The sequence below is a fragment of the Drosophila erecta genome, unplaced genomic scaffold, assembly GCF_003286155.1.
Source record: "Drosophila erecta strain 14021-0224.00,06,07 unplaced genomic scaffold, DereRS2 tig00000055-arrow-pilon, whole genome shotgun sequence".
Lineage (NCBI taxonomy): Eukaryota > Metazoa > Arthropoda > Insecta > Diptera > Drosophilidae > Drosophila > Drosophila erecta.
Window position 1 is genome coordinate 3,204,218 of NW_020825200.1, and position 20,016 is coordinate 3,224,233.

General features: G+C 47.5%; 8 protein-coding genes across 13 annotated transcripts; 4 read left to right on the forward strand and 4 right to left on the reverse strand.

Moving 5' to 3' along the window:
- Nucleotides 1-151: 151 nt before the first annotated feature.
- Nucleotides 152-2,753, reverse strand: LOC6541033 (uridine phosphorylase 1). The gene is made up of 6 exons (XM_026978820.1): nt 2,675-2,753; nt 1,248-1,371; nt 849-1,190; nt 634-775; nt 381-574; nt 152-321 (listed from the first exon to the last, which is right to left on the reverse strand). The coding sequence occupies exons 1-6, from the start codon at nt 2,683-2,685 to the stop codon at nt 232-234; spliced, it is 903 nt and encodes a 300-aa protein (XP_026834621.1). The 5' UTR covers nt 2,686-2,753; the 3' UTR covers nt 152-231.
- A 474-nt stretch (nt 2,754-3,227) lies between these two features.
- On the forward strand, nt 3,228-5,851 carry LOC6541516. Its single transcript, XM_026978423.1, has 4 exons — nt 3,228-3,290; nt 3,415-3,973; nt 4,042-4,461; nt 4,520-5,851. The coding sequence occupies exons 1-4, from the start codon at nt 3,228-3,230 to the stop codon at nt 5,755-5,757; spliced, it is 2,280 nt and encodes a 759-aa protein (XP_026834224.1). The 3' UTR covers nt 5,758-5,851.
- LOC6541374 (lactosylceramide 4-alpha-galactosyltransferase) lies at nt 5,832-7,658 on the reverse strand. Of its 2 annotated transcripts, none has more exons than XM_026978819.1 (3): nt 7,519-7,658; nt 6,912-7,463; nt 5,832-6,852 (listed from the first exon to the last, which is right to left on the reverse strand). In XM_026978819.1, exons 2-3 carry the CDS (start codon nt 7,436-7,438, stop codon nt 6,270-6,272), a joined length of 1,110 nt encoding a protein of 369 aa, XP_026834620.1. In that variant the 5' UTR covers nt 7,439-7,463; nt 7,519-7,658; the 3' UTR covers nt 5,832-6,269. The 2 variants fall into 2 exon arrangements, with proteins under 2 accessions (XP_026834620.1, XP_001968508.1); XM_001968472.3 differs by having other exon boundaries at nt 6,016-6,852; nt 6,912-7,452.
- A 41-nt stretch (nt 7,659-7,699) lies between these two features.
- On the forward strand, nt 7,700-10,872 carry LOC6541675 (pre-mRNA-processing factor 40 homolog A). Of its 2 annotated transcripts, XM_026979783.1 has the most exons (7): nt 7,700-7,844; nt 7,900-8,289; nt 8,349-8,581; nt 8,639-9,687; nt 9,753-10,118; nt 10,177-10,257; nt 10,319-10,872. In XM_026979783.1, exons 2-7 carry the CDS (start codon nt 7,934-7,936, stop codon nt 10,610-10,612), a joined length of 2,379 nt encoding a protein of 792 aa, XP_026835584.1. In that variant the 5' UTR covers nt 7,700-7,844; nt 7,900-7,933; the 3' UTR covers nt 10,613-10,872. The 2 variants fall into 2 exon arrangements, with proteins under 2 accessions (XP_026835584.1, XP_001968509.1); XM_001968473.3 differs by having other exon boundaries at nt 7,700-8,289.
- Nucleotides 10,873-11,031: 159 nt separating this feature from the next.
- On the reverse strand, nt 11,032-13,755 carry LOC6542155 (splicing factor 3B subunit 2). The gene is made up of 5 exons (XM_001968474.3): nt 13,587-13,755; nt 12,874-13,529; nt 11,847-12,816; nt 11,544-11,788; nt 11,032-11,484 (listed from the first exon to the last, which is right to left on the reverse strand). Exons 1-5 carry the CDS (start codon nt 13,608-13,610, stop codon nt 11,121-11,123), a joined length of 2,259 nt encoding a protein of 752 aa, XP_001968510.1. The 5' UTR covers nt 13,611-13,755; the 3' UTR covers nt 11,032-11,120.
- Nucleotides 13,737-15,144, forward strand: LOC6541338 (histidine protein methyltransferase 1 homolog). 3 transcript variants are annotated; one of them, XM_026979785.1, is made up of 3 exons: nt 13,737-13,824; nt 13,883-14,460; nt 14,514-15,144. In XM_026979785.1, exons 2-3 carry the CDS (start codon nt 13,945-13,947, stop codon nt 14,922-14,924), a joined length of 927 nt encoding a protein of 308 aa, XP_026835586.1. In that variant the 5' UTR covers nt 13,737-13,824; nt 13,883-13,944; the 3' UTR covers nt 14,925-15,144. The 3 variants fall into 3 exon arrangements, with proteins under 3 accessions (XP_026835586.1, XP_026835587.1, XP_026835588.1); XM_026979786.1 differs by having other exon boundaries at nt 13,773-13,864; nt 13,923-14,460; nt 14,514-14,935; XM_026979787.1 differs by having other exon boundaries at nt 13,819-13,864; nt 14,019-14,460; nt 14,514-14,935.
- LOC6541486 (palmitoyltransferase ZDHHC23) lies at nt 15,025-16,814 on the forward strand. 2 transcript variants are annotated; one of them, XM_026979784.1, is made up of 4 exons: nt 15,025-15,103; nt 15,308-15,479; nt 15,532-16,425; nt 16,480-16,814. In XM_026979784.1, the coding sequence occupies exons 3-4, from the start codon at nt 15,575-15,577 to the stop codon at nt 16,658-16,660; spliced, it is 1,032 nt and encodes a 343-aa protein (XP_026835585.1). In that variant the 5' UTR covers nt 15,025-15,103; nt 15,308-15,479; nt 15,532-15,574; the 3' UTR covers nt 16,661-16,814. The 2 variants fall into 2 exon arrangements, with proteins under 2 accessions (XP_026835585.1, XP_001968512.1); XM_001968476.3 differs by having other exon boundaries at nt 15,067-15,479.
- On the reverse strand, nt 16,729-19,926 carry LOC6542464 (trichohyalin). The gene is made up of 6 exons (XM_001968477.3): nt 19,597-19,926; nt 18,149-19,494; nt 17,701-18,091; nt 17,413-17,649; nt 17,067-17,350; nt 16,729-17,005 (listed from the first exon to the last, which is right to left on the reverse strand). Exons 1-6 carry the CDS (start codon nt 19,816-19,818, stop codon nt 16,855-16,857), a joined length of 2,631 nt encoding a protein of 876 aa, XP_001968513.2. The 5' UTR covers nt 19,819-19,926; the 3' UTR covers nt 16,729-16,854.
- Nucleotides 19,927-20,016: the final 90 nt, after the last annotated feature.

Sequence of the window (20,016 nt, forward strand, 5' to 3'; positions counted from 1 at the left end):
AAAATGGAAGTGTTTTCCGAATAGCTTACTGCTGACAAATGTTGTATGTAATAATCTACTATACTACTTTTTTTAAAGGCTCTGAGCCCATCCTATTTTCAAAGTTATATTTATCAGCTCCTTATTCGTGAGATTGAAAGTGATTGCCTGGTTAGCTGGAATGGCACAGCGTAAGTGCAGTTTTATTGTAAACCAATATAAGCCGCATCAAATAAGATGTACATATAAATCTCACTGCTGAAGTAGCTTCTTGATATAGCGACCCACCACCAAAAAAGGACGCTGCTCGAACTCGTGCTTCTGGTCCATTGTTATGGTAACCTAAAGAGCAATGTGATTTTAGTTTACGGACATAAATGTACATTGGGGATTCCCCTCACCTGATCCCCCTTGAGACGATCGATCAGGGTCACGCAGACATCGCCAGCCATGACCCCCACTTTTTGTGTTACGGATGCGAACATGCTGGCCTCCATCTCGATGTTCCGGATTCCCAGGTCGTGGCACTTCTGCAGGAACTCCATCTTGTCCTTCTCCGTGTACTCGCAAATGGCTCCGTCGGTGCGTCCCTGACCTGGTTGGAAAGTCTATCGTGTTAGACTCCTCTGGTTCGGGGCGAAGGTAACAACATACCTTCGTAGAAGCAATCTGTTCCCATTGTGTTGGCACTTATGGTCTGAAATCCGTCGTTGGCATCGACACCGAATGCAATTACATCCCTGATCACGTCCTCGGAAAACACGGCCGGTCGCACCACACGTTTTCCGAGAATAGCCTGGAATGCATTTAAATTGTACATTTTCAACTATGCTACGTTATACTTGTGACCAACAATTTGAGTAACTTACGATCTCATGCTCGTTGCGAAGCAGGCCATTGAAGGCATTTTTGGTGACCACCACTGTGCCGGGAGGCACACCGAGTCCACCGCAGGTGCCGATCCGGATTATGACGGGCTCCTGGCACCGCGCGTACTTGACCAGCTTGAGCAGCTCGTGGAGCACGACACTGAAGGTGGAGGATCCAACGCCGTGGCTCACGCACAGCACCGGACCCACCTTGTACATGGCATATCGCTGGCCACGCTCGCACAAGTCCACCGGATCGCCGGACTCTTGGACGCTTAAGACATCTCGTAGGTACAGGGCTAACTGCCGCATTCTGGATCCCGTTCCACCCACGCAGATGACCTTCAGATTCTCCACATTAGCTATCCGGAGGTACATATTTCACTGACACTATCTTACCTTGACATCGCCAAACCTGTGCTGCAGCTCACTGGTGTCCCGAGTATTTCCCACATTGATATCCAGGTGGTACAAATAATCCATTGGCATGGTTTCCAGGTGGGGATTCCGCAACTTGACGAATCTGAAAACTATATCTCGCACAGTACTTACAAAGAAACTAGAATAATAAGATGCGTAACTGCCATACAATGCACTATGGGAAATTTGACCTAATTTGTTGGCAAAAATGTGTTTTTAAAAATTTTGAAAACGAATGTTTGAATGATCTTCATATATGAAAAAATATTAAAATGACTTATTTTTTAACGTTAAAATAGATACTAAATAATATATTGAGTAGAAAAAAAATTTTTTTTGATGGTGTTGGGGGGCGTGGTGGGCTTAGGCCACTAAAATAGAAATTACTTTCTTGTGTGACTGAAAATATAAAGCAAAAAAATGTGCATGTGTGCGTAGTTGTGCTAGAAGACGATTTTCGGTCTGAAATTAATTTTAATCTAAGAAACAAATTTTATTAATGTTTTGGTCAATTTCGTTGTGACTATTAAATCTTTGTAAGAAGTTTTTTTAATATTCGTTAGTTGACATCGCCGCTCGAATTAGCTTCCGTTTACAAATTAACTTTACATATAAACCTTTATTGAATATAAATACGGATATATTATTAAAATTTGGAAAAATAGTAGAAAACGACGAGCTGTATGACTTTTTCAGCTTTAAGCAAACGGATTAAGAGGAACTAAAAGAAGAAACAATACATTTAGCGCCTTTTTACCACCCAAAATTGCGCGATTTTTAAAAATATCAAATTAGAATATAACAAAAACATTCAAAAAAATTATATTTGCATTTCAAATACTGAAAATTACTTGTATAGTAGTAATTTATACTAAATAGTTAAAAAAAACTTCATATGCAACCTTTTTATTGCAAAATTGAATTCTGCAGGCAGGACCAGCGCACCTAAGAATCACTAACTTCAAACATATTTTCCACGTCGCAAGCTGAATACTCTAACGACACATATTCCAGTATAAAGTAATTTATGAAATTAATTAGGTACTATTATGTACATTTATTCACCTATAACTATTGCTATGATGTATTTAAAAATTTATCATGTTAAAACAATGCAAAATTAGAGTTTTTACATGGTGTCGATCGATGACATATTTTGTCAAATTGACAATATATGCATAAGTGTGCACACATGAGTGATCGACTGTCGCTGTATGCGTACAAGAGAGCTGCTGGCTCAAGAGCGCTCTTCCTCTCTCTGGCTCTTGAACAAAAATTCAAGAGAGCCTGGAGCCAGCTCTTGAGCCAGCACAAAACAATCGTGTGCATAAAATCGTATGGGGGTTACTCATCTTATTATTCTATTGTCTTTTGTACTTTCATTAAATGAAGCGGTTGGTACTTACTTTTCAGACATTTTGGGTTAATTCCTCCTCAGTTCCTGTTAAACGTGTATACAATTCTGAGTTTTCTACACCTTAGAATAAGCTTTCCTCGGCGATTTTCCGATCGTACGAATTCTTCGAAAAAGCTCTCTATATGTACATATGTATATTTCTAAACAATATATTGTATTTAAATATATCTTTTATATTTACGAATAATATAAAGAAATATATATACATTGATAGGAAATATTATCAGTACCAACGAATCGTCGCTTGCCACTCAACGTTAAATATTAGCGTCGTTTATACTCCATGCATTTCCACTCGAGTGCAGAAGATTACAACGCAGTTAGATTGCACTGTGGGGAATTTGACCTGGATTGCTATACAGTGTTGGAAAATATAATTGAAACACGTTGGTTGAATAATGGACTTTAAATATTCTTCAGTATATATTTTAACGTTAAAAAATAAGTCATTTTAATATATGAGGATCATTCAAACATTCGTTGGCATGTTTAAATTCGCACGACCACAAATGAAGGACTTCTCGCGGAAGGGGAAGTCGCTTATGTTTTACTCGACCGCCTCAAAAGCGGAACCGAGTGTTTTCAAGTTTCTGCTAAGTAAGACAGTACGAGACACACTTCTTTCTAAGCTGATTCGAAATGGAACATTATACCAGCGAGAAACGGAGAAACGGAGAAAAGCAGTTCCAGACAAGCAGATGGTGCAGAGTCACCATCATCGACCAGTAGTCATCTGGTTCAGATCGAGCAGCATCCTCGCATCTCGAAGATGGAGACGGGCGCACTTATCATTCAACTTCGCACCGAATCGCACGAGCGAATAAAATAATCGGAGAGGAGTCACAGCTGAACACACGTGGCATTTCAGTGGACATGGACATGGAAGCCATAAAAGCGCTGACGTCGAGCCAAAACCTTGCTAACCAGTCCGACTCCAACTGGGAGTCCAAATGCACAGCAAAAGCGTTCTTCAGCCAGAAGTGCAGTGTCAGTAAAAAGAAAGTCACTGGAGCCGGTTGTAGCCACCTACTGCCCTCCCTCTTCGCTGCACTTTGCTTACTAATCATCCAGGTGGGACTGGCCAACGAAACGGCCTGGCCACCAATGCGACATTACGATATTTGGGACGACCACTTGGGCGAGCCGGGCGGTCTTGAGGAGGATTCCCTCGCGGAGGAGGCGGACTTCAGGCTGCAAACGAGAGTACAGGAGGAACTGGATATGGATATGTCGCTGCAGGACATCTCTGATCGGAATTACAGCCAGACGAACAGCAGACAGGGAAAAGGTGAGATTCAAGTAAATATAATATAATAATGCAGGCTCAAATATGCTTCTTACCTTTACTTTCATTAGTGATCCATCTATTCCCGGTTCCCGTGGACGGCTACTGCACGTCCAACGATGGTCGGCGGATTGGCAACTGCCTGAATGCCTACGAGTGCCGCCAAAAGGACGGGCAGGCAAAGGGGGAGTGTGCCATGGGGTTCGGGGTGTGCTGTGTGTTCCTGGCCAGCTGCAACACTACGATCTCCAACAACATGACCTACATTGTGTCGCCGGGATTCCCCAGTTTCATGCCCAGCAACTTCACTGGCTGCAGTCTGCGGGTGAAGATGATGAGCGACGAGATCAGCCAGGTGCGGATTGACTTTCATCACTTCACACTGGGCCAGCCAAACCGAAGGACCGGAGTATGCGAAGGCGATGTCTTCACTATAGGCGGTGGACCAGGCGGAAACTTCTCTCTTTGCGGCCAGAACAGTGGTCAGCACTGTGAGTATACATTTGTGTAAGCTGCCTGAGTACTTTCCTCATGCACTTTTTTTTTCAGTGTACTACAATGTGGGGGCTAGGGCGGCACCACGACAATCTACTTTGTACGGGAGTCTGCGCCCTGTGGACGCGAGTAGTGACACTAGCAACTCCACCTCCACGGGCGATCGCTTCATCGACATCAGTCTAAGCCTGTCCAGCCGCCTTCTGCCCCTTCGTATTTGGGAGATGAGTGTGGTGCAGATCCCTTTCAGCCAGCGAGCTCCGGCGGGTTGCCTACAATATCACACCGGCACCGAGGGCGTTATGCAGACCTTTAACTATGCCGAGAATGGTCGACATTTGGCCAATCAGAACTATCGGATTTGTGTGCGCCAGGAGCTGGACATGTGCTCCATTATGTACCAGCCATGCGATGAGCAGTCCTTCCGCATTGGCGGTGGCGGGCGAATGGCGAGCCGAGGTGACGGTACTACTGAAGGAGCGGCGACACCGGGAACTTCGAGTCCTGCCACAGCACAATCGGATGCAGCAGGTGGAACAGCATCAACATTAGGCAATGCTGCAGTGACCACTACAGCACCCACTTCTAGCACCCTCATGCAGATGATAGCTAACATGGCAAATTCCACATCTACATCGCTGATGACCATGATGACCGGAAATTCAACTCTAGGAGCCAGTTCAGTATCAACCGCCAGTACAACAAGCAGCAGCCCCAGCAACGCTGCCATGAGCACGACGACAACATCAACCACTGCCACACCGCTCCGTTCCAGTACAGAGGCATCTACCACCTCTGCAACACCTGCATCCTCGCCAGCCAGCGATGATGTGGAGGGGTCGGGTGGTGAAGTTGGCGATGATGAGGATGACGACGGTGGGTTTCTCTTCTTCAGGAGTCGACCCACCACAGAGGGGCCGGCCGTTTCCAGACGTCCCCGTCCCAGTGGAGGCTTCGATATCATGGGCATTATTCGGAATGCCATCGATTTGCCGCTGAAGTGGCGACGGCGCCAAGCCCGCCAGTTCTTTAGCACCTGCTCCGACCGGATTACAATGCCGTGCATCATAGAGGATTTCATAGGAACGGGACTGGGTCCACTTCCTGGGTGCGAGCCCATCCACTGTGGCGCCCAATTCTGCTCCTCGGGCGTGTGGCCCTGTCGCATTGAAAGCACTGTCACTCCGTTCTATATTGGTGTCCACTTCGGCAATGGCCAGGGCTCTGGCAAGGCGAACGCAGAGGATAACGTGGGTGCGTGTCTGCGATATTCCCAAGTGCAATGCATGTAACGACGGGCGGGGCTATAAACTTTCACTTCGATTTAGTAAATTATTGTTCAATAATCAAAATAGATTCTAAATACTTTGTTCGTGATGACTTAAATACGTATTTTTACTTTGTGGGTTGATATTACCATACCGTGGATAAAATTATGTACAATATTTTCCAGCTTATTCGAATTTAGTTCACTTTGCATTTACATAAATGTCTTTCTTTGTTGTTCGTTTGCTTATATGATACAATATACATACATTGCTAATACATACATAAGTATAATGTGCAATCGGACGAGTTGTAGAGCTTATGAATTTGACTTAAACTGAACTGTGGATGTGCGTTTGAGAAAGCTGACACCACTTGGAATGGGAGCTGATAAGAGGTAAGCATATACTGATGAAACTTAACGATAGCTACACTTTTACAGGGCGATGACTTTGGCTTGCAGTGGAAGGTATTCATATATAAATAAGCATATGTATACTATACATGTATACTATTACTCACATTCGCATGACTTATTCTAGAAGTGTTCGCCAGCCGCCTTATACGACCTCGGACAATTTTGTTCGGCATACATGGCATAGGCGTTCTTTGACCCTTGTTTGATGGGAAGCTTGCTCGAATGCTTGTTCCACACGTGCACTACATACGAGTCCTTGCAGCGGGCAATTGTCTCCTCCAACTTTTCCGGCTCAAAAAAGTCTCGCCACTGCTTCCAGGGTACGGCGTAAAAGGCGCCCCGCCCGAATACCTTAAAGCCCATGCAGCGCTTTGGGTCCTCTTGCATCAGAGCAATGTCTTTGGTGCCACATATCTTCTGAGCCACACGGGTTATCACCCCTGGCCCATTGTTTCCCCAGTCTTTGCCGTTAAAGTTGTGCTGAAAGTCACGTAGACACGACGCGGCTATCTCGTGCCCAAAGCCAGTGGCTGCCAGATTCATTACGCCAGCGGCCAAATGGGTGTTGGACTCAGCACCTGTATAATTGGGCGGCACCTTCTCCATGTTGCGCAGCACCACCACATCCATGTCCAGATAAAGACCGCCATACCGATAGAGGGTAAGATAGCGGAGAAAATCTGATATGTGGGAGAACAAATATCTGGAAAAGAATTGTCCGTGATAAGTAATAGCTGGGAAGAGTGGTCAAGTCGAACTCACTTTGAACGCGACAGGCGGCCGTCTTTGAGCCACTCCTCCATGGGCGTACCGGATGCGTAGGTCTCGATATTCAGTCGTCGTAGATGTACATTGCTGTAGCTGAGAATGGCCTCTACCAATGGTTGGGGATGGCTATTGTTGTTAGAGATTCGATAGGTGGGACCAGCGAACAGGACGAACACTTGGAAACTCGGATTATGCATCGCTGCTGACTCGATGGCGCAGGCCTGGCGGGCGGTGACCCTCAGCGTCTCAAGCTGCCTGTTATCCGATAGGCGACAGCTGGTCTCGTGAAAGAAGATACTGTTGCCGGGCGAGGGTTTCGGGTCCGCCTGGAGTACGTCCTCCAAGAGATTCGTTTCGCCATCGGTAATTATCGCCTGCTGAGTTGCCAGTATTTGGCCCTCAATGAAGCAGGGGTAGTATTTATTTTCCGAACTGTAGATGTAAAAGCAGCCCACAATTACCATCAGCACTAGGATGATGAACATCCTACGGGCCGCCACAACGGGCAACCGGAGGAGCATGACTGCAGCTAGAACTGGAGGAAAGCTAGAGTATAAATGTCATTAAATTTGTAACATTGAAGGTTCCAACTCCTACTTACTCTATGTACGCCACATCGTCGTCATGGCAGGATGACCAAGCACCCTTGATAATAAGGAAATTCCAACTCCAACAATTGAAAGGCACAAGCCGCAGAACCACAACAGAAAGCACTGTTATCGCTCCGCGGAAGCTAATCGATAACATAAACTCGACCGGGTGGACAGTTCTACTGTACGGACTCGATAGCTCGATAGGGTGGGCAGTTCCCTTGCACAATCGGCATCTCTAGCGTGGAAAGCGGCATTTGCTTTGAGAATTTTCGGATATTTTCAATTACCGAACGCAACGTGAATTGGCCTGTGCAGCACGCAACGACCGGTAGACGTCCGTTACACCCATTACCAATATAGCAAAATAGTGAAATGAATGTTCCTCCTAGCGTGGGCAATGGAGGAGCGCCACCAGGAAGGGGCATGGGCTACACGCCGCCCGGTGCAATCGTGCCGCAGTTTCCACCACCCGGATTTGCGGCACCACCCCCGCCGGAGCTGGCTGCCGCCTTCGGCGTGATGGCCACCAGCACCGAGTGGACGGAACACAAGGCACCGGATGGACGACCCTACTACTACAATCAAAACACCAAGCAAAGCTCGTGGGAAAAGCCGGAAGCCCTGATGACGCCCGCCGAGCTGCTGCACAACCAGTGTCCCTGGAAGGAATATCGCTCGGATACGGGCAAAGTGTACTACCACAATGTGGCCACCAAGGAGACCTGCTGGGAGCCGCCGCCGGAGTACGTGGACATGAAGGCGAAGGCAAAGGCAGAAGAGTGAGTAAATTAGTTGTGCATCCCTTGCCACTTGGTAATATGATTCTTCGTCTTCCCAGAGCTGCTGCTGCCGCCAAAGCCGTGGCAGCCATGACATCATCCAGCTTGGCCGGCATGGTGCCACCTGCTGCTCTGGCTAGCATCCTGCCCGCTGCTCTGCCTGCTGCCCCTCGAATACCCACTCCTGAGATCCACTCGCCGCTGACATCCAGTAGCAATGAGAACTCGTCCTCCGCGATGGACCAGGCCATGGCCGCCACATTAGCGGCTATAGAGGTGCCACAACAAAATGGTAAATAATATAAGTTTTTGAAAATATACTGCATAAATCACACGTAATTCTTTGCAGCTAAGAAGGAGGACAAGTCAGATAGCGCTGTGGTGTTTAAGGATAAACGGGAGGCCATCGAGTCCTTCAAGGAGCTGCTGCGGGATCGCAATGTGCCATCAAATGCGAATTGGGACCAGTGTGTGAAAATCATATCAAAGGATCCGAGGTACGCAGCCTTTAAAAATCTGAATGAGCGCAAGCAAACATTCAATGCCTACAAGACACAGAAGATCAAGGACGAGCGCGAGGAGTCTCGCTTAAAAGCCAAGAAGGCAAAAGAGGACTTGGAGCAGTTTCTTATGTCCAGCGATAAGATGAACTCGCAGATGAAATATTTCCGGTGCGAAGAAGTATTTGCCGGAACGCCAGCGTGGACCGTGGTGCCGGAACCGGATCGGCGCGATATATACGAGGACTGTATATTTAATTTAGCTAAGCGAGAGAAGGAAGAAGCGCGGTTGTTGAAAAAACGCAACATGAAGGTTCTGGGCGAACTGCTAGAGTCGATGACTTCAATCAATCATGCCACCACCTGGTCAGAGGCTCAGGTTATGCTGTTGGACAACGCTGCATTTAAGAATGATGTGACCCTGCTGGGGATGGACAAGGAGGACGCCCTTATAGTCTTTGAGGAACACATTCGCACATTGGAGAAGGAGGAGGACGAGGAACGTGAGCGGGAAAAAAAGCGCATGAAGCGACAGCAGCGCAAAAACCGAGACTCCTTTCTCGTGCTGCTCGACTCCCTGCATGAAGAGGGAAAGCTCACCTCCATGTCGCTGTGGGTGGAGCTGTATCCCATCATATCAGCCGATTTGCGATTCTCTGCAATGCTCGGCCAGAGCGGCTCTACACCTCTGGATCTGTTCAAGTTCTATGTGGAAAACCTGAAAGCCCGCTTCCATGACGAGAAGAAAATAATAAGGGAGATCCTAAAGGAAAAGGCATTTGTGGTCCAAGCGAAGACGTCCTTCGAGGACTTTGCTACGGTCGTGTGTGAAGATAAGCGATCGGCCAGCCTGGATGCGGGAAATGTGAAGCTTACATACAACTCTTTGCTGGAAAAGGTAACTATTGAGGGGAGGCAAATGTTATTATCAATAAAAATCATGTATGCTTTTATAATCGCCAGGCTGAGGCCATTGAAAAGGAGCGGATGAAGGAGGAAGTGCGAAGGTTACGGAAACTGGAAAATGAAATTAAAAACGAGTGGCTGGAGGCGAACGTCTCAGTAGCCGAACCTTATGAGAGCGCCAAGAAGGTGGTGGAGCACCTTGAAGCATTTGCTCTGTATGAAAAGGAAATCGGTGTGGAGAAGATCTGGGAGGACTTTGTTAAGGAAAGCGAAGATGCGTGTAGCCATCATCATTCGCGGTCGCGAAAATCGAAGAAAAACAAGAAGCACAAAAAACGAGTACGTTCTACATCTAGATCAGATATCGAGAATGAGCACATAGAACTAGAGAAGTCCAAGCGAAGACGCTCCAAGTCACGATCGGTTAGTATCTAAACGTAACATTAAAATGAAATAATACTTTTACAATAATAATTAACAGCATTCCCTGAGCTCAATCGGGAGCATCGAAAGCGAAAAATTGTTGAAGAAGAAAAAGAAGCGCAAGAACAAACTGCGAGGTGTACGTAGCAAGTCGCCCTAATCCTCGAAACATATAAAATCTAACATGGCTTACATTTCAGTCCTCCTGCGAATCGGAAGTCCCAGGCGACCAGTCACCGGGAACTCAAGCACTTCTCCAGAACGACTCAAACTCGCACTCACCGGCGAAGAAAAAGAAGAAGGAAAAGCGAACTAAAAAGGACAAGGAGGGCAAGCGACACAACAGACACAATCGTTCTGGCACCCCCCTTAGTCCTGCACAGTCCGTAGAGTCGGTTGGATCGCGAAACGAGGAACTAACGTTAAGTGACGGCGAGCTGGAATCGAAGCGAGCGGCTCTTCTAGCCCAACTCAGCGAGCAGCTGGACGAGTGACCAGCTGAGGGGCGTTGATCCAAAGCCAACATATACAGCGTGTGGCAGTCTCCAGCTCTAGCTTAGGGAGGTTCGGGAGAGGCAACTAGCCTTCAGTTGCTGGACGAATTCTCTCTGCCTTCCACTGCACTCTGCTTCGTTTGGTTAGGATATTGTCCTGGTCCCAGCACAAGCCACACAGCGAACCGCTATTGTAATTTCTTAGTCGCAATAAGTTTCAGTGTATAAATGAGAATTAAACCTAACAAGTCAAATTTTAAGTTATACGCAAATGATTTTGAGTCTACATCAAAATAAACAAAATCTATCTTAATTATCTAAAAAGATTTTAGTTGTTTCATGTAAGCTCTTTTTTGTTGACTTGAATTAGTGGAACATCCTCATTTTATAGAAACTGTACGTAGATAGAAACCTTTAAATTGAATGAAGATAACTTATAGTTTTTACTATGTTTAATGACATCCTTGACAAGCGCACAAATGGAAAAATTGTTTTTCTTGTTGTCAAACTAAAACTTGAACTCCTTGTACTTCTTCGTGGTCTTGGCCGGATCCGTTTGCTGTCGCTTGCGCTTCGATTTCTGCCGCGCCACATGCTCGGCCAACATGTCTGATAGATCCTCCTTCTGCAGGTGATTCTGCTGCTCACGCATCTGTTGCTCATAACGCTGGGCCATAGCGTCATTGTCCAAGTCCAGTTCGCTGGGATCGAGCGCCAATTCCACGATGCCTTCGCGATCTGTGGTTGATCGAACTGGTGGCTGTTTGTTAGCCCCACTGACGTCGTAGACATGGGTGGATCCCATCATGGAAGCCCCTATGCGGTCGGTGCGCTTTTCGTGCAGCACTTGGTACAGTACGGGGGTTTCATTGCTAAAAATTAGAATAAGCCTATTATCTTGATCTTATCTTAAGTATATCAGTTCACTTACTCCTCCATCTCGGCTTCAATTTTCTTCTTGCGAAGCTCAATGTTCTCGGGAGTTTCCATGCCAGCTGGAACACTGGTGAGTCCAGAGGGTGTTACTAGTCCCTCTACTGGCGTAACCAGGCCAGTCTCATCCTGCTGATCGCCCAAGTCCTCGCCATCTTCCTCCTCCTCCTCGGATGATTCCTCTGACTCCGACTCCAGTTCGCCCCATTGGTTACGTTCGATATCAGCTTCGTCGATGCCATTCTAAATAAAACATTGAAATTGTAGCAACAATAGGTGTCAAGGGAATGTTGCTACTCACGTCGAGGTCCAATATGTTAGTTCCGAATACGTCACCGTACAGCGGTTTTCCGTTCTCATCCACTGGCGGCTTACCCCAACCTCCGGCATGATAACCGAACGAGGTTCCGTCTGGGATCGGCGCATTCAGGCCGGGTATTTTAAGATTCGGATACGAGGGTGGCGGCCCGTACCGCTGTTGAGCAATGAGCCATGGCGGCGGAATCTTGTGTGAGTTAGGGCCCACAGGCATTCCCAAAGCAATGCGCAACTCCTCGGAGAGATCTCCGGGCTTCTTTTCCTTAAGGCGCGTCTCAAACTCCTTGCCCTCGTAGTAGAGATCGCCATGAATGGTCATGCGTGGCTTGGTCTGCCACTTAAAGAAGGCATCGTGCAGTTTCTGGTAGTCTATGTCAATTTTGCCCATCTTGGGACGGACGCGTTCACGCATCTTGGCCTTGAGGGTCTTTGCATCCTCTCGTTCCTGCAAAGATTCACGCATCTCCATGATGCCCGTCTTTTTGATGAAGGCGGGGAGATCAAACGGAGGCTTCTCGATACCCCTTTTGCCCTGCAGATATTTTCGCTTGAAGCACCAGTGCCGCGGCACTTGCACTGTGTTCCTATAGGCTTTCAGTTGGACCAGTAATTTGGGATCTCTGGCAGTGACATCGTGCATCTCCACGACATCAGGCCGAGAGACCAGCTGTTTCAGTTCTGCCACACTAAGGCGGGTCAGTTTCTTGAGTTTTCGCTTGGACAGCTTCTCTTTATCTTCCTTGCGCTCGTCGTCATCATCGCCGTCATCGTCTTCATCTTCGAGCAGTTTGTCGGTCGCCTTTTTGTCCTTGGGCCGTGACTCAGAATCTAGTGAAGACTTGTCCTTCTCCGCAGGCTTTGGTTTGTTCTCCAGCTTGAAGATTTCGAACACACGATAAAACTGACGGTACATTGGCGCCAAATCTGCAATGGTTATCTTTTCGGGCACGTATCTGGGAGGGATACAAGTTTATTAGTTTGGTTCCTAGGGACACGCTTCTAAGACTTACTCTATGGTCACATCTTCATCATTGGCCTCGTCAGCCTTCTTGTCCGTATCTTTCTCATCGCCACGATCCTTCCTGCGCTTGCTGCGACTGTCTTTGCGTTTGTCCTTCTTTTCCTTTTCGGCAACCTGTTCGTCCTCGCTGCCCGCTGCTTTGGCCTCCGAATCCTTGGCCTCTGAATCCTTAGCCTCCGGATCGTGCTCATCTGCTTGGACCAACTGCTGCTGCCGTTCGAACTCAATCTGGTGGCGTATCCTCTTGTTCTGCTTCTTTCGCTTCTTCTTCTTTTTGTTACGCTCCGCCTTGCTTTGCTTGCCGGGCTTTTGGCCTCCACTCCCGTTCACCTGGTTATCCGCATCCTCCTCGCTGTCCTCGCCCACATCCGCTTCGTCGCCGTCCTGGGTAGCACCCCCGCTGCCACCCAGCGAATCGGCGTCCACCGTGAACTCGGCTGCCCTTTGATCCTTTAAAGCCAGTACATCCTCCAAGGCCTTGGGCAGGACCAGTTCTCCGGCAGCTTTATCGGCATCTACAGCATCTTCGGAGGCATCGCCGGCGCCATTTGCGCTCCCATTGCCGTTCTCATTTCCATTGGCCGCCGCACTTTCGTGCTGCTGCTGGTCGAAGCGAATGGACATGAGCGGCGTGGGATGGCCGGGCTGGAAAGATTGGCATTCAATAGATGTCTCGGCGATTGGGCTCTGGAGCAAACTCACCTCGTTGTTCAACTGGTCCGCCATAAATTAAATTAATCTATAAAAACCCAAGCCGAGCCGTAATTTTTTTATAAACCACAATTCTAGTGATGGGGCGACAAGATATTTTTGTACCACTGAGGTATATCGATACATTTCGATAAGAAAAGAAACGAAGCAAAGACAAGCTGGCACCCCTATAAGACAGGGTGATCTTAGTACGAAAAGCGTGGTTTGTGGCGACAGCTGATTTAAGGAGGTAAATATTAAAATATTCAATGGTTAAACGTTTTATAATGGTAATTTGTCCTTTATAGTACGATAAAAAATTGGCTGCATCCGCTGAAATTAGTACAGTTTAACACTACAGGTCCTAAGCATGTTTAAATTTAATTTTGATGTGGAGGCGGAATCCTCTGAAGATCCAGAGGCCCTTAAAACTGATATTTTCAGCAAGCAGGAAAATTCAGAAGAACGTCGTGAATCGGGGAACACAGAGGTTACAGAATGGTACCAGTCAGAGAAGGTAAAGCCACTGGATAATCTTATCTCCACAATGGACTTCTATGAGATGAATGCCAAGGAAATGGAGGTGGGAAAGACAGCGATAAAACATCTTGTGGCCGGGTTTCTGCTGGAAGATTTAAAAGAGCAATCCCACTTGGTAAACCTGGACCTCAGGAAATCTGAGGAAAAGCATTCAGATCTTATTTCCGGTGTCTACGAGGGCGGTGCTAAAATATGGGAATGCACAGAGGATCTTCTACTATACCTATCCGAAAAGTATGAGAACTCATTCTGGAAGGAGAAAAGTGTCTTGGATTTGGGATGTGGTTGCGGATTGCTGGGAATATATGCCATGAAACATGGCGCACTGGTGGATTTTCAAGACTACGTAAGCATACAAGTTTCAAAATAATTGGGTTTTAATATGTCATATATTTTCAGAACAAAGATGTGTTGGAATATATTACATATCCAAATATCATGCTTAATTTAGACGACTCTTTATCTGAAGATGAGAAACTGAAATTTTTGGACAAAAGTACAACCTTATATTCTGGAGACTGGACTCATTTTGCTGAATTAACGAGGGATGAAGAGAAATACGATGTTATATTAACCTCAGAGACTATATACAATATCAATAATCAGCAAAAGCTGTTGGAAACCTTTGCTGGTCGCTTAAAATCCGAAGGAGTCGTTTTGGTTGCTGCAAAATCTCATTATTTTGGAGTTGGTGGTGGCCTGGAACAGTTTTCAGAAAGCATTAGGCTGGGAAATGTTTTCCAAAGTGAAAGTGTTTGGCAGGCAGAAGAAAATTTAAAAAGAGGCATCTTGCAATTACAATTTAAATAAAATGTATTTTGGAATTAACTATAACCCAATTTTTAAACATTGTGATAATGATAACAGATTAAGTTCAAAAATAGCGATAGCATAAAGCCAAGTTGGCAGCTCACTATATGCGGGTCACCCTGTACTAGAGGAGCATTCGTCAGCTGTGTTGTTGTAGTTGTCGGTATTCCGGAGAAATTGTGAGTAAATTCGTTGTTCTCCGATAAAACAATTAAAATGGACCCACCCAGATCTGATTATAGATTTTGAAACATTTCTCCAGTCAGCCACTAGGGCGTGTACTAATCTAATCTAAACTGTTTCCGAACACGCTGCTCGGAACGCCTTAAAAAACGTTCGTTTGTCGCGCTATTTGCTGTCCAAATCGATGTTCTTGATGTCAGCCGGCTCCTCCGATTTTGTGTCTGCAGCCTGGAGATCAGAGGCTGAGGAGTCCAAAAGGGGTGAAAACGAGAGTCTCTGCTGCTGCGAGTACGTGGCGGAGGACAGTGGACAGCGATCCCACATCCTAGGATGTTGTTGTAACTGCGTGGACTTCGACTTAGTTTGCACGCGGTAGGAACCACAAAAGAAAAGCCGGCTACAACTACAATTAAATATCCCACAGACTTATCACCTGCCGAGCCATTGATCGAAGGAACATCGACGGCATGCTCATCGCTTTCCAGGATAGACTGCGCCTGCCTTGGCGCGGAGGAGCCAAGCGAATCTCCCCCGCAGCCGTTGCTCCTGCGTTCATTGTGCCGCTCATGCTGGGACTGGCCACTCTGAACTCAAAGACCGCCATAGTGCTGATGCTCACGCTGGTGGGCTTCACCATCTGGGGCATGCAACTGGCCAAGCGGACCGCCACGCGGACAAACTTCTTTTTGAGCTGGCTGGTCTTCTCGGTGTTCTACATGATTATCATATTTGAGTTTCAGGTTCCTCTTCTGGAGCTGGCTCCGGAGGAAAACTACGCGTTAATGTTCTTCTCCTGTGCCGCTTTGTACTGCCTCTACTCCGCCAAGACACTGTCGCCCTTGAATCTTGTTTCTGCTCAATACGGAACCACTCCCAAGGATGAGCTGCCTGGCATTGCCGAGGCTTCAAGTGGCGAGGAGCAAGCGGAGGCCCAGACCACACTCCAGATGGAGAGTGTGCTAAGTTTGGATGATGACGAGGTGGTCGATATGGACACTGCTGAGCGATCGGGCTTGATGCACGGTCAGCCCAATATCTGTGAGATCTGCCGGAAGGTGACTCCAAGGCGGGCATACCACTGTCCCGTCTGCGGAACCTGTGTGAAGAGGCGCGATCACCACAGCTACTGGCTAAACTGCTGCATTGGGGAGCGGAACTACGTGTGGTACATTGTTGGATTGGCTCTGTCGGAGATCGCTCTGCTACTCGGCGCAAACTTGACCCTTACTTCGATTTGCCATCCTTTCATGGCGGTGCGACCGCTTGGATATCCAGTTCTCTTGCCCGACGACTGCAGTGAGGTGTTCGAGGGCTTCGAGTGAGTAGATACTTTGTTTGCAATGACACCTTTTTAAGCACACTCTGCGTCTAGGCTTGGAATCTCCTTTGTGGTGGCTTGCTACGCTCTGCTCATTTCGGCCTACATAGCCTTTATACTCAGTAGACAGGCTTATTTGTGGTGGAAGGGAACCACCTTGCACGAATACAAGCGCGCTTCTAACGCCGGTGGTCGCAACCGAATCTGGAGCAACTGGCGAGCCATCTTGAAGTGACTACTCACACACCAAAAAGCACAAGCTTGTCGCTAAGATACTAAAGTATTTCAAATCTAAATGCTGTTCTCGGTAGTTGTACTTAGTCGTAGCGCCTAAAGGTCTTAATTGCAATTTAAAATTTATTCAACATAAATATAATTAAGAAACTAAAAACGCACAACGAATAAGCGTAAAAATTGTCTATCGAGTAGCTACCATAAGCTGTCCTCTCTTGGTTTGTAGTCCGGCAAAAGCTCCCAGATTTTCATTCGCCACCGCTGGCGTCGCTCCTCCGTCTCCTTCTCGATCTTCAGGATTTGCGGCAAACGTCGCCAGCAGTCCAGGACCTTCCATTTCAGGTGCCTATTGAATTGGTTCAATTGGAAATGAATAATACAATGACTTATATTTTACAGGGACTTACCACTCATGGTGTGAGATGGCCTGCCGAGACTTGGTGTCGTCAATCATTCGGCAGTGTGTGGAATACTTATGCCACCGCCCAAACCAGTGCTCCATGGAACGCAGCGCATGCCAATCGATTGCCACTAGCATCTTGCTCTTCTCGTTCTGCACATACACCATCCATGCGTACAGAGCGCGGCGCTTGAGTATGTTGTGCCAACAGGTCTCCGCTTTGATGATCTTCTCGCGCTGTCTGTATGTCGTATAGCTGTGCCACGAACTAAATGCGTTCTTTGTGATCAGCTGCCATTGGAATACAGAAAGATATCAGTGATCAAAAAATCTAAGCCCATATGAAAGCATACCAGGCAACGGAATTCCTCGCTCTTAACCAGATTCTCGCGTTTCCGCTCCAGCAGTCGTTTGAAGCCCTCCATGCCCGTCCGTTTGAGAAGCTTGCGACTAAACTCTACGGCCTTTCGTTGGTTCTCGATAAAGCGCTGACGCTCGCGCTCTTTCAGCACCTTGGCCATTTTCTCCTGGCGACGCTTCTCTTTAAGGATCTCCATTCTGAGGCGCTTGGCTTCCTCGTCCTCCTGGCGCTGTTTAGAATTGCAGGTGGGTTAATGCTTCAAATAAATGTGTTAACCAACCTTAGCCTCCTCTAGAGCTTGTTTGGCCGCCTCCCTTTCGGCTTCTGCCTGAGCCCTCCGCTGACGGGCCTGCTCATGACGCATACTTCGCTCTGTTGCCCGCTCCTGCATGTGCTGCAGAAACCGTGGCTGCAGCAGGGCCTTACCCTGCAGCCTGTCCATCTCCTCGTCATCCGCATCGCGCAAGCTGCCGATCAGTTGCAAGCACTTCGCCTTGGCTTTCGCCTTGGGATCCCCGCACCGGATGACCGTTTTGAGTTCCTGCTTCAGATCCTCGCGCGCCTCCTTGGCCTCGTCGCTGAGCTTCGTCAACTTAAGCTGCATAATTAGTCGCTCTTGGCGCTCCAGCTTGATGCGCTGTAAGTCAATGATGTCCTGCTGCACTTTGAGTCTGGAAGAACAGTGGCCTTTACAAAACATGTGTCATCTGTGTACAGCAGAAACTTACTTGTTCTTAAACTGCTTCGCCATCTTTACGGCATCCTCGCGCTTCTCCAGAGATTTCTGGGTGATCTTACTAGTCTCGACCACCGTTTCTGTGCGCTGTCGCCTTTTTTCCTGCCGCACTTTGTCCAGAAATGCGTTGATTTTCTGCACTCGCGTATCTCGCGCCTGACACGATTGTCCTTGCTCTCTCTCGATCTTCTCCATCGTTGTGAAGTGTATCCACTTGAGAAAGTACTTGCGCATCACTACCAACTGGGTGTTAGCCCTGGCCTGAAACAGCTGCTCGATGATCTTTTGCTTCTCGTGTGTGGGCGCCACATCCGACTCATCTTCACTGGCGCTGGATGGCTGTTGGGGCTCGGGTTCCTTGGGCTTGACCACTACTTTTGGCAAGTCTATCCGACGGATGAGCAGCGGTTCTGGTTCCGGCTCGGCCTCTGAATCTGCATTGGGATGCGTGGTTGGTGTTGGAGTCTTCTTTGGGAGCAATTGAAACTGCACAAGCTTCGGCGGAATGGTCAAGCTCTTGTCAAGCTCTTCATTCTCCTTCTCGGCTGCTTCCAACTGGAGTTCATATAGCGCTTCCTCGGCTAAATCAGATATTACGGAGTCAATGCCATCGCTGGTGTTTGAGCAGGTGGAGGACTCTCTCTTTAGCAAGGTCGGTTCGCCTTCTGGTTGCTGCTCATGCCTATTCTCTTGTAGCAGCTCCTCCTCGTGGCGCACTGTGCGGACATGGAGCATCTGCCGCTCGGCAGCCGCCCGCATGGGGCGAAAGAACTCCTCGGTGGAAGTAAGAGGACTTGGAGTGCGGCACCGCAAAAGCTTCGCCTTGCTCTCATCCGCCTGTACTTGCTTGGTGAAGTTACGATACTCTAGGGCGTCAAATGAAATCACTTGCTCCTCTATAAACGGGGGAATCTCAACCACCTGCGCTTCTTGCTCCGTCCATTCACAATCCATGTCCGCTTCCGCCTGCTTCTCTGGTTCCGCCCTCAGTTGCTGGATCAGGCTCTTGGTTGCCTCTGACTTGGTTTCGGAGCACATCTGTGACATCTGACTCAAGGCCTGAACGGGAGTGTTATAGAAGTTGTCTATGTGCTGTGCTGCCTGAGCCAGACTCTTCACCAATGGTCCATTATTCAGTTTAAAATCCGGCTTAGTGGGGGGCACGCGGTGGGACTTGCTCCGCTGGAACTGTCTGGACAACTGCTGGCGAAACTTCTGTAGCTGATTGTCTATGAAACGCTGTTCCACTTCAAGATTGTGCGCTTTGGTGGCTTCCAGGGAGTTGCTATGGTCATGGGCAATGGTGGCTAGGGGAAGTTTGTGTGGTATCTTCTGAAACTATTTGAATTTCGTATTATTCATGGGTGGGTATTTAGGGCTTTTATTTCAAGTGTAGATCATAATCTAGATAATATTCCATAAAGAGTATATTTTATTTACCATTTTATGTCGCATGTCCATTATCACAGAAGGATTCAGCTGTTTAGAATCGTTTCCTTCAATTAGAAGCCGCTCCTGTCGCCTTCCAACGTAATCCGCCTCGATGAGGCGACGCACTGCATCCGTCTTCAGTCCCAAAGGATTCGCCTGCAGGTGGCGCTTGCGTATGCGGTCCCACCGAGTCTCTTTACTGGGCTTCTCACGCCGCTTGGGATGCGACATCTTTATTCAACAACTCTTTCAAACTGTGAAAGTCAATTTCGTGTAGTTCACAATTTGAAAATGTTTTGTGAACTTTGGAAAATTTTGTAAACAAGTTGAACTTATTGTCCTGACAACGAAAACTGCCGGGGTGACTTTTCCCTATCAACCATTTATATCCAAACCTACATTCTAGATAAAGATCTATTGGGCACATAT

Excerpts from the sequence above, each read along its gene's own strand:
- LOC6541033 (XM_026978820.1), bottom strand. Across the intron at positions 776-848 it reads TTCGCAACGAGCATGAGATC|GCTATTCTCGGAAAACGTGT; the intron begins GTAAGTTACTCA and ends AATGCATTCCAG. Across the intron at positions 575-633 it reads AACAGATTGCTTCTACGAAG|GTCAGGGACGCACCGACGGA; the intron begins GTATGTTGTTAC and ends CTTTCCAACCAG.
- LOC6541516 (XM_026978423.1), top strand. The coding sequence starts at position 3,228 with ATGTTTTACTCGACCGCCTCAAAAGCGGAACCGAGTGTTTTCAAGTTT. Across the intron at positions 3,974-4,041 it reads GAACAGCAGACAGGGAAAAG|TGATCCATCTATTCCCGGTT; the intron begins GTGAGATTCAAG and ends TACTTTCATTAG. Across the intron at positions 4,462-4,519 it reads CCAGAACAGTGGTCAGCACT|TGTACTACAATGTGGGGGCT; the intron begins GTGAGTATACAT and ends TTTTTTTTTCAG.
- LOC6541374 (XM_026978819.1), bottom strand. The coding sequence starts at position 7,438 with ATGCTCCTCCGGTTGCCCGTTGTGGCGGCCCGTAGGATGTTCATCATC. Across the intron at positions 6,853-6,911 it reads GGCCGCCTGTCGCGTTCAAA|ATATTTGTTCTCCCACATAT; the intron begins GTGAGTTCGACT and ends ATTCTTTTCCAG.
- LOC6541675 (XM_001968473.3), top strand. The coding sequence starts at position 7,883 with ATGAATGTTCCTCCTAGCGTGGGCAATGGAGGAGCGCCACCAGGAAGG. Across the intron at positions 8,290-8,348 it reads GCGAAGGCAAAGGCAGAAGA|AGCTGCTGCTGCCGCCAAAG; the intron begins GTGAGTAAATTA and ends TCGTCTTCCCAG. Across the intron at positions 9,688-9,752 it reads ACAACTCTTTGCTGGAAAAG|GCTGAGGCCATTGAAAAGGA; the intron begins GTAACTATTGAG and ends TATAATCGCCAG.
- LOC6542155 (XM_001968474.3), bottom strand. The coding sequence starts at position 13,610 with ATGGCGGACCAGTTGAACAACGAG. Across the intron at positions 11,789-11,846 it reads CTAACATATTGGACCTCGAC|AATGGCATCGACGAAGCTGA; the intron begins GTGAGTAGCAAC and ends TGTTTTATTTAG. Across the intron at positions 11,485-11,543 it reads ATTGAAGCCGAGATGGAGGA|CAATGAAACCCCCGTACTGT; the intron begins GTAAGTGAACTG and ends TCTAATTTTTAG.
- LOC6541338 (XM_026979785.1), top strand. The coding sequence starts at position 13,945 with ATGTTTAAATTTAATTTTGATGTGGAGGCGGAATCCTCTGAAGATCCA. Across the intron at positions 14,461-14,513 it reads TGGTGGATTTTCAAGACTAC|AACAAAGATGTGTTGGAATA; the intron begins GTAAGCATACAA and ends ATATATTTTCAG.
- LOC6541486 (XM_001968476.3), top strand. The coding sequence starts at position 15,292 with ATGTTCTTGATGTCAGCCGGCTCCTCCGATTTTGTGTCTGCAGCCTGG. Across the intron at positions 15,480-15,531 it reads TTCGACTTAGTTTGCACGCG|ACTTATCACCTGCCGAGCCA; the intron begins GTAGGAACCACA and ends AATATCCCACAG. Across the intron at positions 16,426-16,479 it reads GAGGTGTTCGAGGGCTTCGA|GCTTGGAATCTCCTTTGTGG; the intron begins GTGAGTAGATAC and ends CTCTGCGTCTAG.
- LOC6542464 (XM_001968477.3), bottom strand. The coding sequence starts at position 19,818 with ATGTCGCATCCCAAGCGGCGTGAGAAGCCCAGTAAAGAGACTCGGTGG. Across the intron at positions 18,092-18,148 it reads GCGAAGCAGTTTAAGAACAA|ACTCAAAGTGCAGCAGGACA; the intron begins GTAAGTTTCTGC and ends CTGTTCTTCCAG. Across the intron at positions 17,650-17,700 it reads AAGCTCTAGAGGAGGCTAAG|CGCCAGGAGGACGAGGAAGC; the intron begins GTTGGTTAACAC and ends AATTCTAAACAG.